This window comes from Hippoglossus stenolepis, chromosome 5, assembly GCF_022539355.2.
Source record: "Hippoglossus stenolepis isolate QCI-W04-F060 chromosome 5, HSTE1.2, whole genome shotgun sequence".
In the NCBI taxonomy this organism is placed as follows: Eukaryota; Metazoa; Chordata; class Actinopteri; order Pleuronectiformes; family Pleuronectidae; genus Hippoglossus; species Hippoglossus stenolepis.
The window spans coordinates 13,301,609-13,322,078 of NC_061487.1; the positions used below are offsets into that span (position 1 = coordinate 13,301,609).

Below are 20,470 nucleotides of genomic sequence, written 5' to 3' on the forward strand. Positions count from 1 at the left end.
GGTGAAATCTTTTTCTATTTCAATGACATTACGGTTTTCTTTAAATGTATGTATTTATATTTATACAGTTATATAACCAAAAGACCCTGACTCAAAATAAAGTCTATTCAGGCGACTGTCAGTGGAGGAAAATCAGTTTAAAGCTACAAAAGTCAGCTGAGGAATTCCTAAATATGTCAGGGATCCTTTAATTACAGGGTGACATGCCACACACAGCATTTTTATTACACGGCTGTTGGAGGGTGGTGTTTGTAATCATATGGGGAGGGGTGGGGGTTGGGGAGGGTGTTGCAGCATATGGCAGTGCAGACACAGGATATGGAAACATATCCATCTCAATAGGGTGGAACAGTTTTGGTTCCTACAGTGGTTTCCTGTTTGAAAAAAAAAAAGGATCTTAGAAGCTAAAAATAACACGGAGTCCGTGTGAGAGACAGTGAGGAGGTGAGTGTGTGAGGGCAGACAGGGATCACACCGACCGATGTCAGTGGCTCGGGCCGGCATGGGTCTTCTCCACTGAGTGACAAACTTGTAGGCGTCAAGACGAATCTCGATGATGTTGTTGAGCAGAGCCAGGAGAGGAGCCAGCGGGAATGCTGCTACAAAGATGGTGGTGAAGCCAAACTGGAGAACTGCAGAGGAAAGAACAGTTTGGATGAAACTTCACAGGATGTCTGCCTCAAATCTGGCAACAACAATGTCAATGATTGAATAATAGCAGCAATTTACAAAGTCAAAAATAAAAACACTTGGAACGACTGTGAGGCTTTACCCATTTCAAGGTATTCATCCACCAGTCCATGGGTGTTCATCGGCTGCAGATTCCAGTCTTTTTCCCACTGCGGGAGCTGGGCTTTATTGTCTACATTCTGCCCTCCTCCACCTCCTTTCTTTATCTTCCTGCGAGACCACCAGTTCTGCAGCAAACTGAGAATGTAGCAAGTTGTTAACTGTCAACTCAAAGCAATTATTTCTGACAATGCACTGAGCGCTGTAGGAACCTTTTTACTGAGCCCCACACAAGATGATTTGATGTGTTTCTGCAGGAGATAAAAACCTCTTCCTGTGCTAATAAGCAAAACGAACAAAAACTATGCAGGAATCACATATGGTGTGTAAAATGCTAATCACTCATCATCAAGCTCCAGCATTGGGAATTAAATATGGCATCTCTAATGGGTCTGAGAGACAGAAGCACATGATTGTAATAACATATCACTTACGGATAACCGAGCTCCATGAAGTTGTTCCAGATTTGTTTGAAGAACATGATGACTCCCATTTGCAGGCACAGATCAATCAAACAGCCGCTCGGGTGGCACTGAGAAAAATACATTTAAATAAATAGAATTTTCATGCCTGATAATATAAAGCCCCGAGTGAATCCTGCGACGCACTTCATCCCATTGTTTTCAGATCATTTGAACTGAGCGTCCCATTAATTATGTGGGAGATAAATGGATCACGCAGTAATATTCATACGGATCATTGCACAGATGAAAAACTTGACATTTCTAAAAATATCCTTGAAACAGAAGGCAATAATCTGCCCGGTGACTGCTGAGAAAAATATCACCCACTTACGGCGATGCCTAATTGCACTCACCTCCTCCAGTCTCCATCGGTTAAAGAGTTTATTGTATTTTCCGGGCCTGCCAGCAAACCTGAAGAGATTGAGATCGGCCACATTAGGTGCAAAATGCAATCAGAGAAAACTCACAAAGAAAAAAACAAGACACCTGGAGCTGTGATTAACCACAGCTTATTCACATCTCAGGACCAGGCTGTGTTTTGTAAATGTCCAGAAATAAGTATAGAGTGAGGAGGGGAAGGGAGGGAGTCTTGGCAGATGTCATGACATGGGAGTTTGAAGCACAACATCTTTCTACCACTCGTTAAATTCACTGTAAACAGGAACTCTAGATTCATGGAGGCCGGGCTTACCTTCCAAGAAAGAAGGCGATGTAAAATGTGGAGCTGTTCAGATTTACGAACTGGAAGAGGAACATCTTCAGAGCGAAGCTGTTCTCCCACTCAGACTCTGTCCGCGGATGCTCTGAAGAGGGGAAAATAGGGGTTGTGGGGTTGGAGAGGAGAAAATAAATGGCTGCCCACCATCTGGGAAGTGAGAGATAATGAAGGCACAAATGCAGGCAGCGTGTGCACATAGCTCACCTAAATTAGTCAGCAGATAGGCCACCTTTTCATACACCTGACAAGATGATAGCACGCGTGAGCATCAACAAGCAAAGGTTTGAGAAGCACGTCAAGGGATCGTGAGAAAGAGAAGCGAAAAGGAATCTCAGGAAAAAAGATTTTCTGGCTGTGGCTGTGAAATTTCCTGGCACAAAGTTCTAAATAAATGGTTCATAAAAAAATGCTTGCTGGACAGAATATGTAAACATGTGCCAGATGAAGCTTGTCCAGACACCCACCACGTTGAGAGACATGATGATCATGAAGTTGATGCAGACGCCGGTGCCGGAGGTGGCAAACTGCCAGTTCTTCTTCACAAACTTCCAGTTGAAGGAGACAAACTTCTCCATCACTATGAGGCGGAAAACCACCACGGCAAACACGGCCGTCAGAACCAGGGAAATCTGAAGGAAGCAGAGAAGAAGGGATGCGGAGTTTATAAACCGTATTAAGCACTTAACTTCAGAAAACATGAACACTCTAGTTTGGGTTTGAGATGATTAATCTTGTATTATAATGAAGAAATGGGCAGAAAAAAAGAAAAAACTATTGATTAAGCAACAATTAACTATTCAGATGAACCTATCATTCGTGTATAGATTATTAAACAACAGAACTGAGGTGATCAGAATGGCTTAATCCAGTACTTCCTCTGATGCACTCTTTGTCCAGCAGGAGGAGATGTTACACCACTGCCAGCACCAACATACTGCTCCAAAAACGTGGCACACAAAATAACTGTGAGCTCATTCTAAGCCCAGTTCCCAAAAGGGCAGATTATGGAAGGATCAGAGGGTTTACCATGAAGAATATTCCGGACACAGACACCATCAGTCGGCTGAGTTTGTCTGAGAACGGCTGGAACGGCTCGGGCTTGCCAGAGATGGGGTTGACTCTCTCCACCCTGGAGTACTTGGCTTCGAACTGAGGCCGCAGCTCCTCCTGATTAACAACATATATTCCAGTGTGAACTATTGAACTGTCTGCCTGATGCAGCAATAACCCTCCTCTTTATTATCATGTAAGCGGCGTTCGAATTTAGAGGATGCAAGGCAAGAATATAGGCTACAACTGCGAAGTAATCATATGATATGGAGTCTATTCGAAGATATTGCTGACGCACCTCTTCCTCTTCCCAATCAATGAGATCCCAGTCATAAGTCAGCTCTGCCCTCCTTCTTTTCCAGAACTCCAGGAATACCGTGGCTGTAGAGGGTGGAATCAATCAGGAATCAATCACACCATCGGTTAACTTTGATATGCAACACACAATATGATCGATAATCATGAGGGGAATTCCCCCGTGGAGACAATTCAGAGGCACAGACCTGATATACTGAATAATCCTGCTCCGACACGCACGGCCCGCTACAGAAACTTATCACAGTCGTCAGCTCACACGCTGCTTCATCATGTGAAGTTAAAGAATAGTGGCAGCAGCAAACAGGCTTCACTCGTGCAACGTTTCACGCCCCAAAACCTTGAAAGACTTCAAAAGTAAAGCCTCTGTGGGTAGAGCACAGGCTGGAGGCTTTGTTTCCGTTCTGTCAAACTCTATCGTGCCTTCAGCTGCACACGACACCAGATATGACTTTCGTAATGTTTTTTTTTCAGCCAAAACTGCTCATACATTTTGTGTCATCACAGACACGTAACACGAGAAAACAAGGCTCTTATAAAAGGCTGCACACTTCAGAATCAACACTTCTGTGGGTCAGTGTATGTGGCAGAACTTGCATTAGTGCGAAGATGGTGGAAAATGGGCCTCGGAGTCAGTGTGAAGGAAACGGTTCAGTCATGTATGATCTGTGATGGACAGGACACTGTAACACCATACTGCTGAGTCCGCTCATTTGTCAGCTTCCATTAAACACACATACAACACGTGTGCGATGCTGTGGCAAAGGGACAGACTTCCAAAGGGAACTGAATCTTAACATACACGAACTGAAGTTAAACACAATTAATGAATCAATAAGTTGATTGACAGAAAAAATACATTTCTTAGCTACTCACTCTATTTTTTAAATCATTTGCTACTAAATATAATATTTTAAAGTTTTGAGTGATGCTCAGACAAAACAATCAAATTCTATGAATTCTATGAAAATTATTTTTCCCCTATTTTCTGGCATTTAAAGATCAACATTTCGATCTGTAAAGTAATCATTGCAGGCCAACATGTGTTTTTTGTTCAAATGTTTGAAGCAAAGTAAAACGATTCCAGTGATTACGTTGAATTTTGGCCACAGAAAAGGACTTATGGCCTCAAAAAACCCCAGGACGGAGGAACCTCAATCAGAACAACTTCTACTGCTGTTCAATGTGTTGAAGTTTAATATAGCTTGACCCACTTTTGTTTAAAGCAAAAAAAAGAAAAGCCGCCCTTTCAGATGCCTACATCTGGTCCCTTGGGCGAAACAATATTTCATCTCCGTCTTCCACACAACACACACACACATCCAAACATTTGGTGTAGTTGCTGTAACCGCCAAACAGTAGTTGGCCTGCGATACAAACACACACACACTAGACCTAGAGTGCACTCACTCAGTAGTGCAGTGCTGCTTCTTTGGTCCACATCGCCCAAAGCTTTCATGCAGGATTGAGAGCTGCAGGCCTCAGTCAGTGAGGCTGCCCGGACCTCCTTCGGCTCTCTGGCTCTGCTCGGCCTTCGTTTAGCCCCAGACTCAGAACACAATGTGCAAAGTGTTCCCTCTGGGCGCAGGTGATTATTTACCGTTTACCATGGCAGAGTGATGGATCTGGGCCAGATGCTGCACACTAACGCTCAAACTCTACATCACGAGGATATTATACCTATAGCTGCAATATGCGGCTATCATAGTGCAGTTGTACAGCCCCAACCACTGAATGATACGGTCTCCCTCTGGTGAGATGTTTAATTATCCGACTAATTACATCAGGACAGCTCTGGAAGTGTACGCACGGAGCTTCAGTCAGAGAAATCCTGACCGTGACTTATTGGCTGACAGATGTAATAGAGAATGAAGGTCTCCTGTGTGTGTACTGCTGAGTGTTTATATATCGAATTCTCTGTGCGGAAGCTTAATGTGTTTGGAGGAGTTGAGTGGCGAGTGGAAGCATGAGCACTGACACAAAATAGTATTAATAGATTTGAATTCCAGGAGGGTTTGTGTAAAGCACAGAGCACAGCCGGTGTAATACAACAAGAGATCTTAAAAAAAAAAAAGGAAGATTGAGGACAAAAAGCAGCCTCCACTTACCCCAAATAGCCATGAAGATTGCAAAGAACACAGTGCCGCCATTGTCAAACAGATGGGTCACCTACAAACACAAGGACATGAGGGGCTGCTCCGAAAACACGAGGAATGCTTCCTGAAATGTATTCATTCAACACAATTTGATCGGAAATTAAGTTGATATCTTTTCAGTTTCAGCAGTTTTGCGAGTTTACTCCAAGGGTTAAGGGTTAGGGGTATAAGATGAATAGTTGCCAACGGGAAACATGATTATCTGCTTTCATTCTGAGAGTTGGATGAGAAGATTGATACCACTCTCATGACTCATAGATATGCAACTTGTTAACGCTTGGGGGGTAAATGTTTTTAAAAATCCAATTGTAAACAAACCAGAAGAGGTTAAAGAACGCCAACATGCTGAGATACTGTGATGAATATCAGGAGTGCACAGACCTTTGCGTAGACGCAGCTGTCACTCAGCGTCCACGAGCCACAGTTCTTCTCACACATGGGACACATGGTGGTAGTGTTGGCTTCACATATTTCTTTACTGGGGAGACAATGAACAGAGCCTTAGGAAAAGACAACAACAATCCCAACTAAACAAGTTTCAAATTATAATACATAAATGGACGGTACCAGTTGTGTGAACTGACCTGACTTGACTAGAGTCCATGGTGAAGAGACCGTAGAGGAAGACAAAAACGCCCACCAGGGCGGCAGGGATCAACATGCCGGTGTACCAGCCCAACCACGCAAAGTAAAGGCCGATTTTCTCTCCAAAGTAACGTCTGAGGGAGAGATGAGGTCAAAGATCTGTTAATTAAAGCGGAGCATGTTCTTTATGGCTGCAGTTGTGGGTGTAGATAGAGAACTGTGAGGGGGTCGCGGTGGCCTAATGGATAGTCAGGCTGCTGGAGTCAGAAGTCACACAGTACAATGCAGTGGTGGAGAATGAATCAATTACTAATTCCTAAACCACAACCGTTAAGGTGCCCTTGAGCAAGACAATGCTTCAGCAATTAACTCAGGAAACACACAAATGTGGAAGCAAGTGCATTTCTATAAAAAAAAGTATGTTTCTCTAAGTATCTTTAAATGTGTACACAACTATCGCAGCAATTTGATAAGACATTACATGCAGCAGGTTTTCAAGGATTAAAACGTTTATCATGACAAACACTGATCAACCACAACATTAAAACCACTGACAGGTGCAAATAACAACATAGATTCTCTTTTTACAATGGCTCCTGTTCATGGTGCATCAAGTGAAAAGTCTGTTTTTGAGGATGATGGGCTGGAAGCAGGAGAAACATAAGGATCTGAGCAGCTCTGACATTTGTGATGGATTGAGGGTCAAAGACTGGCAGGTTGTTCCTGGTATGCAACTGGTGAACCTGTGACATGGTCGTGGGCACCCAAGGCTCATTTATGCAAGTGGTAGAGGAAAAGCTGACCCGTGTGATCTGCAGCACACATTGCTGAGAACTTTGGTAGAAAGCTGTCACAACACACAGAGGATCACAGCTTGCAGCATACGGAGCTGTGTAGCTGCAGAGAAGCCGGAGTGTCCACACTGACGGTGGGAACTTCCGCGTCAGGACTGGACCGTGAAGCTTTGGTAGATGACCGCTTGATCCGATAAATCATTTATTTCACGTGGACAGCCATGTGTGTGTGCACCATTTACAGGCAGCAGGATGCACTATGGGAAGGAGGCAAACCTGCAGAGGCAGTGTGATGCTCCAGGCAATGTTCTGCTGGGAAACCTTGGGGATTGGCACTCATGTGGATTCTACTTTGACACTTACCATCTACCTAAACATTTTTTCAGACTAAGTACATCCATTAACAGTACTCCCTGTTGACAGGGGACTCTTACAGCAGATCAATGCAACCTGCCACACTGGGGGACCTACACAATATTAGGCAGGTGGCTTTTATGTTGTGGCTTATCGGTGTATATCATTTTATGTCATTATATTTTCCTATACTATGAAATGAATTTCCCAAAAAAACTAACTGTTATGAGATGGGAATAGCTTCTCTCTAATCTAGTCCATTTAATACCTGAAAAACCGACGTACCTCATGAATACTAATGTAAATATAATATTTGCTTTAAGAAGTTCTGCTTGTTGATTGGCAACATTATCCACAGACCAGATAAATATCATGGTGCATACAGTATGACCAAATCTTTGACTTACTGTTATCTCATGTTATACAACATCATACAGGCTACCACAACCCTAAAGGAAGATGATGATGATTACAAGCTCATACACATGACCTCAATAGTAATAATAACAGATTGACATGACTCCATGTGCTTCACTAATGCAAATTTAGCAGGGAGGACATTAGGTTATCTCTGCATGAAGACTGGAAGTATGGTGAAATAGGCGGAATTGCTCTGTCCAAAGCAAATCAGACGTTTTGTAGCAAAAACAGAAATGTAAGAATTACTCATGAAGTGTAACTGATTCCCCCACTTCCAGTCTTTATTCTTAGCTAAATTCATCACCTCCGAGATCCAGCACACCCAAGAGTGGTATTGATCTTCTTCTTGAAAAAACACATCAGACTAAAGTAGGCTCATCTCAACTTGTTAAAACAACTCCACCACAAACAAGCCTTCAGCCTTTAAGAACCTGGGATCACCTAATAATCATGCAGTGTCTGCATCAAGATAAACAACAGGGTTAGTTTTGTTCTGTTTCAACAACACATCCTGACTCTGAGCAGAGACAGGAGAGGGCAGGACACTGGAGCTCAGGGAAATGTCCACAGCTCGCCCATGCTGTGTCGTCTGCTCAAAGTGCTGATTACCTGATGAGGTCAAGAGGCTGGTATTTATACCAGATGCCCCAGCGGGCCCAGCGCTCGTACAGAAGATGCCTGTGGTTCTGGGCTCCGTGTGTCTTGATAGGATGTCGGCTCTTGTAACCACCCTGATGAGACAATGTGTTTAAAAGAGAATCTACATTACAGGAGGAAAAGTACAGTTTGACAATATGCATATCTCTGTGAAAAAAATAAAAAAGCTGCCTTACCTCGTGAGGAGGAAATGCAGCCTCGTAGGTGTTGTTTTCCAATAACCGGTTGATACCTACATAAATAATGAAGCGTGTCAAGTCAAAGGATGCACAAATAAGAGCTAGAATAGCAAAAGGACACCGCATTAAAAATTCAGTAGCAGCCATCACTGAGAGATGGGTCCAGTGAGAGGTTCATTTAAATCCACTCCTCCACAGTCATAACAATTTACTCCATTATGCAACTGACAAGCTGCATTAGGCAAGCACATTAGAGGCTTAAAACACTAACCAGGTTAGAGTTTCACATCACTGCAAGCAATTCAAAACAACCTTTGTCATTTTTTTATGAAACGTAACCACTTCTTATCCACACCATCATTGGCGCAGGTTGTGAAATATCATCTGAATCACGGTAAACTAACTGGATTACTGCAGATATGAAGCAGTAATGAATGAACTGTCATTTCTACAGGACAATGTGCATTTGTTTGCATTGTCATCCTCTTTCTGAAACTGTAGATAACGAGAGCAGGAACAGGGATTTGCAGAGGATTTTCACTCTTGTGGGAAAGCTGATCTTATTTGTTGGAAAGTGGTCAACAGTATTAAAATATTAATGTGGAATCAATTTCCAGCGCTTCAAGTCCAAACTTTAATCAGCAAATCACATTGGCAGTCAGACAGGACTGTACGGTGGGAGTCGATGGACATTGTAGTGTCTGCCAATACCGGAAAGAAAACAGCCAGAAGGAGAGGAGGGATCAGCCACAAGTTAGACGATAACAACATCTCAGCAACAGCCCACAGTTTAATCATCCCACAGCAAAACAGCAAACAAAGGCATTGCATCCCCCCCACCATCACTCTCAAGTCAAACAAGGACGAGAATCTTAAAGGTCTGGTGCCCCTGGTGGTTTTAGGAGAGACAGTAAAATTCTATCACGTAGTAAAATACAACAGAAATGACGGCAGAAGCAGAATGACTCAGTAGAGTGCATACAAACTTTACGACCCCCTGTAAATGTTATATGTTCCAATCCGGCTTATGCGTTATTGAACCCTACATATATGTTTAAAATACATTTAAAAGACTGAAAATTATAACTACAATCAACGTATAAATGTTCACGAAATGTTGCTTATAAACAGACAAACCCCTTGTGTTTTAATTAGCTAATTATGGGCTTGATTCTAAGTCTAATACTAATAAATCAGCAAACAGAAATGAAAATAAAAACTTTCCCCCTGAAATATGTGGTAAAAAATGGCCCTACATGAAATGTTATTAATATACACAGTCCTTTTTAAATAAAACAAATAAATACATAACTATAATGGGTATTTTATACCTATCTTTAATTTCCCCTCCTCGTACTTGGTGCGCTGCAGGACATGATGGACTATTCTGCTTCTGGTGGAATTGGAGAAGAAGGTTTCTCGGTTGTTGATAGTGAAGCTGGAGAAGATAATAATAGGACATTATTTGAGCGCTTCATCAAGTAACAATATATCAGTATCCTCCAGTCAGGGCTCTTAATGAAAGCGGAGCCAGCAATGATGGGATCATTAAAACTCAATATGTGCTGTAAAGTTCATGTTCGCTCCTGCATCATTATTTACCAAGTAAAGGAAGAACGGAAATGGTTTGCTAACAAATGAGATTAGAGACATTTTTCATCAAACAGAAGCTTGAAAGAAAAGTTCAAGAGGGAACGGAGGAGAAATATAAGGCTTTTAAGGACATCAGCTGCTATATCTTAATATTTAATTCATGATCAACGTGTTCTTTTCCTTCTGGTCTCTGAGTTCATGCTGAAAGCTTTCAAATATACAAGACGTCACGACAGGAAATTTCATCCCCTTGTTTCCAGATTCTATATAAAGAGTTCAGAGACATGAATGAATGTGCGAGATGAGAGAGAAGCTGGGGACACGGAGCCGGATGAGGATCAAACTAACACAACAGACACTGCTTCTGTATGACACTTTGATCATGAGCGTGGTGGCGTGCATGTACGACTGAGCATGTGCATGTCCTACTCACTGATGCATGCGTGCTCTGCTGAACGGGGCTGTGTAGCAGTCGGTGTCCTCCAGGTCAGGCAAGGCCTCTTTGTCCAGCTTCATGGGATTTCTGGGAAGCCAGCTTTTTATCTGACGACATCTCCGATGGAACCTGCTGCACGGGCGCGCCGGGAAACAGGATTAACGGCTCGGATTAACATGAAGATTGTTTTCTTTGATCAGTGGCTCCTATAACATTTTCCTTTAATGCAACCCTGACAAACTCGCACCACCTCATCCTCACTGAAGACATACACACACACATGTTTTTTATTTTCACTTTGTGACTCATGATCCTGGGAAACGCAGATCTTCACAGTTTGCTGAATCCAACTAGAGGGATAATTCTAGTCTTTCATTTCATGATTTAAGGACCAGATGAAGACTGATCGATGATTTCCTAAATTGTAAAATTAAAAATGAATAGAAAGAAGCCATGCTAGCGGCTCTGCGGGGCTGTATTAAGACACAGCAGAGTTTGAGCTAATTGATCAGCATGCTAACAAGCTCATGATGCAAACATGCTGATGCTGAGAAGGCACAATGTGAACATCACCCCTTGCGTTAGCATGCAAACATTTGCTAATTTACACTGAACATAAAGTAAAGCTGGGGAGGTTGGGGGTGCGCTACAACACATTTTAAGGTATAAACCAACGTGGCGGATAAACTGAATGTAATCTGATGATGTTGCTACATGAAAAGTTAAAGGTACAGTATGTAGCGTAATTCGGCCTCGAGGGGTCTCTAAATCAAAACAATGACAAAAGACCTCTGGCGTTGTGAAGCAGTGTGGGGTCATGGGAGTCGTTGTCTTCACCACCAGTGACCATATTCACACGGCGGCCAATTTTCCTCTGACATCACTCAGGGAGAGAAGAATAAATGTTGTGTCGCTGTGATCCAGGTTCATAAGTCATTGAAACACAGAGAATCTGACAAACTGTTTTCATTTCTCAGGTCCTTAACTGATCAGCAGCTGAAAAGACAATGGATGGTTAAAGTCTGGAGAGACGTGGGGACTATGTTTCTCTGGAGTTCAGTGCCTGTCTGAAAGCAGCTTTATAAACCTGGGTCACAAGTATTATGTTAACATTTGAGTTTCCCACCCTGAGTATGATGTCAGAGGAAAATGTCTGCTGTGTGAATATGGTTTACTGCAGATGAAAATCTACCTGACGCAACTCAGGCGCAAATCATGTTCACGTGAAAGGTGAAGGTGAAATGAAATAATAAAGTTTAATTGACTTAATGCAGCAAACGTCAATTAATAGTTGTGATCCATAACGTGAGACCAATACAAACAGTGCAACGAAATAACAGCCGACTGGCTAACTGATACTTCTTCAGATACTTCAGTCTGAACCACAGTGTTGGACCAAGCGACAGACTGTCACTTACATCCCAGGAGCTATGCTGCTCCTGTGTCTGAAAATCAATCGGCTGGGTATCCGCTTGCTGCTTCTGCAGATCTGCCCGAGAGGTATTGGACGAATTTGTGAGGCTGCAGCTCTGATATGGATTTAACGAATATAAATGGGAATTCTTAGGGGGAAATCATAGGTTTTATGAATGTTGTTGTCATGAGGACAGGTTCTGTACAGAAAGTAATGATATCAAACCAACAAGCTATCACCACCTGCACACCGCCAATTTGTTCTGCCTACACAGGGACACGACTTAGTGACAGACCATTTGTAAACGCATGACGCCTATTTACTACTCGGGTAGATTTTCATTTCGAAAACAGCGGCTTATGGTGAAAGAGCGGCAGGAGCTCAGAGGAAGACAGAATGGTTCTTATTCTTCACAATGACTAAGATCGCTCTCATATGAAATTTAAAAGTGGTGCTTTGTTCTCGGTTGGACAGGTGGGCGAGGGATTGTTGTGTGTCGTTTTGTCTGCTTTGTGTGTAGGCGTGTTTGTGTCATGCGAACAAAACCATTAATATATACTTTATACATCGTATGCAAATGTAAAATTACATATTGATCTTTGAGATCTTGTGTTGACTACAGTATGTTCATGCATGCTGTATTTGCAATCGTTTATTAACACATTATAATATCTACGGTGAAGTATCATAAAACAGTGAAACAGGCACATGTGTTGCAGTTAGTCTGTCAGGGTGCACTAATCCTGCCTGACTAAGCTCTGTATAGCTCAATAGGCTCTGTTCAAAACAGAGCCAGAGGATGGAAACAACAACAGTCACACCATGTTTGCAATTTAATGGATAAAAGACCTGCAGAAACTCAGCACCACTAATATCACACTTCGCTGATTGTTATTCGGAGCTGTACAAGGGCTAATTCAAAGCTTACACATAAACTTCAGCCATCGTTCAAAAGAAAACACAAACTCAAATGTTGTGTGTTTTTCTGTAATAGTGAAAAAAAAAAAAACATTGGGCTAAACTCGGCTGTGAGGGTGTGGTTTTATCAGACTGGATTGTTAGTGGACCAGATAAAACAACCCTCAGTTCTTTCTTACGGGCTCAGGAGGCAGAAAGGGTCTTCCACCAGTCTCTGAGAGCGAATTAGCCTCTGGGGGCTGCGGCCAATATTCTGGAGCTGCCAGTGTCGACAGCAGGTATCAGCCTCTGTACACTGTCTACAGCCCGACTCGTCTCTTTTATCACACGGGTCGAATGTTCCTCCACACAAAACACAAACAGTAAAACTTTTAACTTTTAACTTTTTATAGGTCCAGACAACATTCTGGCTAAAGGTGTGGCGAAACGTGATTGGTCAAACTGTCCCTCGCCTACAGATTATATACATTATATACATACAGAATCTGTTTGTAGACATTAGTCGTCCACCAACCAGAAGGTTGTGTGGATGAGCGCACTAGAGGAACCGGATTCGATCCCATTGAGCAAGATACCAAACCTCAAATTGCCCCTGCATAGCTGTGCCAACAGTGTATGAATGGGGTGATAGTAAAAACGCTGTGTAAAGAGGGCGTATGAATGTATGTGTGAATGCAACTTGTACTGTAAAGCGCATTAAGTGGTTGATAAGACTGGAAAAGTGCTATATAAACACAACCTATTTAACATTACTGTTGTCACAAGGTTTGGTGCATGGAAATACATGACATCACCTTTTCCCTGCCCACTTCAAACACGTAAGAAAGCACAAGCAAAGCAAAAATACAGATATTTCTCATGGAAAATATCCAAAATGTTTAAGAAGTCATGTTAATATCTTACTTGATAAAATAGGCCTTTTAGAGCCTTTAAACCATTACAGTGTTTTCAAACTTTATAGAATTAAAATGTATATGCAGAACATGAAAGATTTTGGTCTATAGAGACTAAAGATGCTGCTTTTAATTTCCTTGTTGGGCTGTTTCTTTCTGCTTTCCAGTGAGATGAAGAGATGGAAATCTGGAGTCCTGTGCAGAACTTGGACGACGCATCAAAGCGCAACTGCATCGCTCTAAAAATAGTATGCAAATAAGCCGATGCAGCTCCATTTATTTCCCTGAGAAATTACAAGTATTTAATAGAAAAGCTCTGTCAGAGGTGGATGCTGTGCGTTTTGAAAAGGTTGGAAAGTTTAATTAAAGATATTTCTTTTATTAACAAATGTAAAATTGCTTTTTAAAATGTTGGCAGAATTAAGTACTGCATTTTTCAGAAACCTTCCTTTGCCACAGGTTTAATTACTCTTACTTAGCCACACTCTAGACAGGGGTTGATTTTCCAATTTAAAATTCTGACCCCAGACTTTGTAAATACTGTTTATTAAACACAGGCTGCAGACTTGATTCATTCTAGACTCATTAATAGTAAGTAGGTGGGTAACCATGGACAATGATGGTTTGACACTTTCTCTGTCTTTCTTATTCAATGAAGTGACTCAGAGCTTCATTCTTAAAACAGCATCCACAGCTCACATGTCAGCTGGAGCCTTGCAGCTGTGCGGTTCACAGCTGACAGAGTGAATGTGGTCAGAAACTCTGAAGCATCTTTCTGCCTCCAGACAGTAACAGAGTAAAATAATCATATAGCCTTAAATCTTAAATCTACTCACCTGCCCAATGCTTTGCTCTTCCAGTCTGTGAAGTAACATTTTTTCCTTAAAACAAACAAAAAGACGAGTTAGAGAGACACTGAAATAAAGTGGCCTTCACTTTCCTCGGTTCAATCTGTTTTTCTCTAGTTACCTGAAAGGCATTCTGATGTTCATCTGCTCTGCATATTTGCAAAGTGTGTCCCAAGGAGCGTGGACCTTCACAAACATGATGTCGTTGTTCGTCAGCGACGGCTTTAAAGTTAAAGAGAAATACAGAGATATCAGAGATAAGTTGAGAGATCGGGTCTTTTTAGTCACACACGTTGCTAAAAATCCATGCCAGATTTAGCCAAACAGGCTTGTTGTCATCTGCAGTCCTTGGTGGTAAAAATCATACAAATAGACGTTTGTGTAAAGACACAGGAGTACATGCACAGACACAAGCAAAGACACATGACACATGGAAAGCACAAAAACAATATACAAACAGGTACGTAAAGCAAAATAAATGAGAGAAAGAAAAAAATCAAACACATATTCGTACCTCTTTCTCCAACATCAGGCCCTCAGCACGTAAGTTCTTCTCGAACGTGCACCTTTTCTCCACCTGTGGACTGGACTTCTTGTAAACCAGGATGTAGTCGATACGTTTTTTCCCATCTCGGAAAAAGAGTCCAGAGGAATGAGCAGGTTTCTTTCCCTGTGGCAACAGTGATTTACCTCTGAATATAAGATGCAAATTTGTCAAAAACACAGAAATGCTGATGCTTGAAGATTCTCCGGGGGGTTACGATAAAATAAAAACAGTCCCACACTATGAGGATTCATTGTATTAACTGTGGATCAATGGGAGTGTGGTACCTTAAGTGAATCCGTGCGGGCCTCTAACTTAGCACGAATGGAAGGCTTTTGTAGTAGAAATGACTCGTCCACTCTCGTTTCACACGCAGTCACCTCCGACTCCTCTGTATAACGATCCTTGCCATCCTCTGCTGCACACAGACACAGCACGATCAATGACACAATGGGGGAGGAATCCTACAGAACCCTACCTGCATTCATTCTTTTGTTGTTGCTCAAGTCAATATTTCCCCTAGTCTGACTGCCAGGATTGAAATGAGATCTGAGCTGAATAAAAGTGTTTTGAAGTTATTTGAAACGTGTTCGTCAGCTTGGGATCAACACATTGATGCAGTTTAACAGATCAATGGGACAAAATAAAGGAAAACAGCTGAGTCTATCAAGGATAATAATGAATTTCTTACACACCAACACCATACGGATTTGGAGATAAAAGTGTTAACTGTGCTGAAAAATGACTCAAAAAGAAAAGTCTGATCTGGATCATGCTGTATTTCCACAGATATTAACATAACCTATAAAGAAATGACCACACTAAATAATAATACAAAAATTATAAATGACAGGATGGAAAGAACAAAAAGACAAAAAAAAAAAAGGAGAATCCACCACCTCAGCATCCAGCTGAAGGCTCCACCAGGGGGCTTGAACATGTTTGCTCATCAGTCCCCTTTACACTAATGTAATCATACCTGGGGACGAGATGGAGACTGAGCCTTGATGCAAAACCTTCAGTATGTTCTTTTGTGGAACTGACTCAGTTGTAAGCTTCAATAAAATAATAAAATAAATTAGTGCAATAACATTAAAACATCAACTTGTGTCACATCCAGCTTGATCCCAGTTAAAAAACATCTGTCAGTGTTCACAGGAAGCTGGTGAGGGATCGCGGCCTTGCCTCTCAACCTCTGCTGGTTATACTCTGCCTGTATTCTCTCTCTCCCTCCTCGGGCCAAGAGAAAACAGACCTGTTACTCACAGGTCGATTCTCGGCACAACAAAAAAAGTCGGTTCTCACCAAAATAGCAACATCTCAGCTTGTGCCACCCCATCTGCGTGAACCTCCCATCTCACCTCCAGCTTTTTTCCCGCTGCACTCATCACCGAAATACCAACAGGGTCGAGCACAGAGCATTTAGAGGTCAGGAAAACAGCATCATGCTGAAAAGTGCTGCACGCGCTACTGCTTGTGCCGTGACACAAATAAACCCCCTCACTATCGTTGTCCTCTGAATGAAGAATACTAAATGATTTTCCTCTTCAACTGGCATTTTCATTTTACCAGTCCATACAGTGATGTGTTGTTTTCCTTGCAACAGCATTTTCCCACACTATCTCACTCCCGCCGGAAGTGCACCAGACTGTTTCACTGTTTGGTAAATCTCCTGCTGCACGGACGCAATCTGGGCAATCAATTTTGTGCACGAGGCTGAAATGTCACCAACGTTGCAGAAATCAGTGGAGCAACCAACACTGTTGCAGTTGAGCACAACATACAAAACACAGCTGTAGAAAAAAACGTATATAGTTATAGAAAATAACGTTAAAAGTTTGCATCACAGGCATGATGCGGTTCATTGTAAAGAGAGTGAAAAAAATAACTTGAACACGAGAAAGAGTTTCAACTTGATCGCATGAATACTGCTGATGAATACATCAATGAGAACACATTGATTCAGTCAGTATTCGGTCAGTACTGTCTGTGTTCAGTATGAAAAAGAGGTGATGGGGTGGAGGGGGGTTGCGAAGTGGCTTTGCAGTGGAGGCAGGAAGATTCAAGCAGCTTGAAAAGAGTGCACAGTATGAGCTCTGCCAATTGAAAGCATGGGAGGGGATCGGCTGGTGTGGCCTGGCGTGGAGATCTGCTGCTGTCAGCTGATGTAATGGATTGAGATATCTTTCTGTGTGCGTTCCAAAGCACCTCACATCTTTATTGTGCTTTTTATCGAAAGTGTTTTGACGTTCTGTAACTTCTGCTGGTTTGGTAATGCTGCTGCAGCCCAGGAAAAGACTCCCTCATTTAAACTGCTCATCTGGACGTCATTATTGCCTCCCTCGATTACAAAAAAACATATGATAAATGTCCCTTTGTTCCACATGTGCTGGAGTTTTTAAACATGCACAGATGTTCGGCTGGTATGGATCAAATGTATACCTCTTTTAATCTAGAGTTACTTAAGGTATAATCATGTTGGTTATGTCTGTTGATGGTTTTTGTTATGTTGGTGTGTGGAAAGTGCTCTGTGATTATTTCTGCAAACCGATTTCCCTATAGGGACAAACCCAAAGTCTATCTATCGAGGTAAACAACGTTAACAGTATATGTGGTTGAAATCCTGCTCACTGGCATTAGACCAAAAACGATCCTCCTCTGATAATTAATTTACCTCCGGGTTACATTTTTCGTTGTCTTTGTACCGTTCCCTGCAGATATACCTGCAATGAAACGATACTTAAAAAAAAACAAACATACATCAGTGTTGAGGCTCTCTCAGGACTGAAGCACCACATCCATTAATGGGTTTCAGAAGACGTCTGTTAGCTCCACTCGGGGGACTGACCTGTCTGTGGGGGGAGGATGCTGCAGGAAGTGCTGATGCTCTGACTCAGAGCTTCGACTTCTGGTTTGGGCTCCGGGCTCAGAGGCACAGACAGGAAGTGGTTGAGGTTGATTGGATGAGTCTGACTCTGGGCCAGGCAGGGCAGGCTGCGGCGAGACGGCTTCAGGCTCTTCTCCTTCAGGATCTCGCTGATGCTGGTGTGCATGCCTGAGGACGAGAGGGACAATGGGGAGTAAAAACCTTTTCTTTTTTCCATACGTGTTCATTTATAAGAAGGTTTATATGGACAATGCTTACACCGATGGGCACTCAGTAACACCAGGGCCCATCGGTCCCCTTCAATTCAATCAAGCTCAACCAAATTTCACACACTCAATCCCCTAAACATATAGGATTTTTTTTCATCACGATCAATGAATTATTATCTAGGAAACTGGTGAAAATGTAAAGAATAAAAATATATAAATAAAAAACACCCGCCACATCTCGCAAAGTTAAAGAATGTGAAAAAATGTTTGTGTGAGTTCTTCCTTGATCCATTCTAAATCCTCAAATTTCCTGGAAATCTGTCCGGTAGTTTTTGTGTATCCTTGCTTACAATCAAACAAACAAACCAACAACTAAAAAGACATAACTTCCTTGGTGGAGGTAATAAATACAAATATATTTTACAATACATTTTAGTAAGAGACTCTTGAAGTAATAGCTGACTGGCTTAAGCGCTGATGAAGCTCTCAAAATAACAAAACAGCCACAACACAGCAAATATACCTACGTACTAATTTCCTTAACAAACATATTATCCTACAGACGTAAAAAATGCCGAAGACATAGTGCACGAGGAGGAGTTATTAATCATTTTCTTTAAATTGATTTTCATGTTAGGGTCTATTTGATTTGATGCAATGATACAATTATTCAATTTTAGTTTTGCAATTTTGAGGCTGTTGGCAAATTTGAATCTTATCATTTGTACATGATATCTTTTCTTGCAAACTAAAACAACAAACAAATGGACGGCTCTGTATAAAGAAACAACATCCAACAAAAGATATGAATTAATGAGGATAAAAATCTATTTACAGTATTCAACACATCAAGTGCAGAAACTGACATCAAGGGAGTGAGTGGGGACAGAAAGGGTGTGTGTGTGTGTGTGTGTGTGTGTGTGTGTGTGTGTGTGTGTGTGGGGGGTGACACCATTCATCAGCTGCTTCATCCTTTTACAGGCTACAGTGGTGATGATATTGTCCTTCACAGAGGAGTGCATTAAAACCATCAGCACTCTTCCATTAAATGACACAGCTCAGTAAAGACAAGCAGCATAATGTGAATCCACAAGACGAAACTAGATACATGCTGTGCGTCTGTAAATCCTGCAACCAATGCAGCAAAGATATGTTAAAACATTACATTACATACAGTAGCTTTTTCATTAACATGCTATTATTTTATTAACACCATCTATCCATCCATTAGCTATAACACTTATCCTTTTTTTTTTGCCTATCCAAGCAAACACTGGGCGAAAGCTGGGGTACGCCACGGACAACAATGTCCACCCCATCAGCTTATCTCCAGGCCAACTTATAGAGACAACCACTCGCACCTACAGGTAATTTGGATTGGACGGTGAACTTAACCGAAGCCGGAGCACCAGGAGACACCCACGCAGCCACGGGAAGAAAATGCAAATTCCTCAGAAAGGCCCGAGCTGAAAAGGGGATCAAACCAAGAAGTATCTTGCTGTGAGGTAAACCGCTGCATCACCGTGCCGCCCTTATTAATACCACTAGAGGTTATTTATAAGGTCAGTTCAGCTATAAAAGAGCAAATGAGCAGGCGGACAAGATTGATGCATAAAGCTTTAAAACAATACTACAGTGATGAATTGTAAAGAGAAAGTCAGTGGTTAATAACTATAATGAATGTCCAGCAATGGAAGCAGGACAGTTTGCATGACCTTCACGGCAGGCAGCGCTCTCTGAGCCACAGCTCCTGACAAATTTATTCATGAAAAGGAGTCTCTCTCTGTCTCACTCTTTCTCTCTTTCTCCCTCGCTCTCTTTTCAAATGAGAATGTGACTTACTTTAACCTCCAGTAAGGGATTCTCCCAGTGACCTTCCTGAAACGTTCGGATGCATTGATAATTCACTCTGCAACCTGAGGGCCAAATGCTGCGAGCTGCGCAATAACTCATTCTCGTGTCATTGATTGCTGAGGGATTTCCCACTTCTGTTGGGTGAGAATGGAGCCAGTTAAAGATGTGAACTCGTGGGCCCAGGGGAGCCAATAATCATGCTGTGTATTTTCTTTTCATGCAGCCCCACAGAAATCAAATAATGACAGTTGTGAGCTCTAGCTAAAAGCTAAATAATGAATAATTGAGACAGCGATACTGCTTGAAGCTACATTTCACTCTCAAGAGACAAATTCTTTAAAAAAATGTTTAAGAAAAGTATGACTACTCAGCACAAAATATGACACAAGTTAA

At 41.9% G+C, this 20,470-nt stretch overlaps 1 protein-coding gene across 6 annotated transcripts in view; it reads right to left on the reverse strand.

Moving 5' to 3' along the window:
* ano3 (anoctamin 3) overlaps nucleotides 1–20,470 on the reverse strand; it is a 35,860-nt gene that overhangs the window by 4,474 nt on the left and 10,916 nt on the right. The window contains exons 2-22 of one of the 6 annotated variants that reach the window (XM_035156592.2): nucleotides 17,976–18,182; nucleotides 15,415–15,542; nucleotides 15,098–15,253; nucleotides 14,705–14,805; nucleotides 14,572–14,616; nucleotides 10,508–10,642; nucleotides 9,813–9,919; nucleotides 8,479–8,534; nucleotides 8,255–8,376; nucleotides 6,077–6,211; nucleotides 5,874–5,970; nucleotides 5,445–5,505; nucleotides 3,320–3,402; nucleotides 2,998–3,138; nucleotides 2,436–2,600; nucleotides 2,176–2,212; nucleotides 1,945–2,056; nucleotides 1,607–1,664; nucleotides 1,224–1,321; nucleotides 773–927; nucleotides 480–632 (exon numbers count right to left, since the gene is read on the reverse strand). In XM_035156592.2, the coding sequence (XP_035012483.2) occupies nucleotides 480–632; nucleotides 773–927; nucleotides 1,224–1,321; nucleotides 1,607–1,664; nucleotides 1,945–2,056; nucleotides 2,176–2,212; nucleotides 2,436–2,600; nucleotides 2,998–3,138; nucleotides 3,320–3,402; nucleotides 5,445–5,505; nucleotides 5,874–5,970; nucleotides 6,077–6,211; nucleotides 8,255–8,376; nucleotides 8,479–8,534; nucleotides 9,813–9,919; nucleotides 10,508–10,642; nucleotides 14,572–14,616; nucleotides 14,705–14,805; nucleotides 15,098–15,253; nucleotides 15,415–15,542; nucleotides 17,976–18,182 (2,352 nt within the window). Of the gene's footprint in view, nucleotides 1–479; nucleotides 633–772; nucleotides 928–1,223; nucleotides 1,322–1,606; nucleotides 1,665–1,944; nucleotides 2,057–2,175; nucleotides 2,213–2,435; nucleotides 2,601–2,997; nucleotides 3,139–3,319; nucleotides 3,403–5,444; nucleotides 5,506–5,873; nucleotides 5,971–6,076; nucleotides 6,212–8,254; nucleotides 8,535–9,812; nucleotides 9,920–10,507; nucleotides 10,643–14,571; nucleotides 14,617–14,704; nucleotides 14,806–15,097; nucleotides 15,254–15,414; nucleotides 15,546–17,975; nucleotides 18,183–20,470 lie in introns of all 6 variants that reach the window. The other 5 variants (XM_035156593.2, XM_035156590.2, XM_047339879.1 and 2 more) reach the window with 5 other exon arrangements.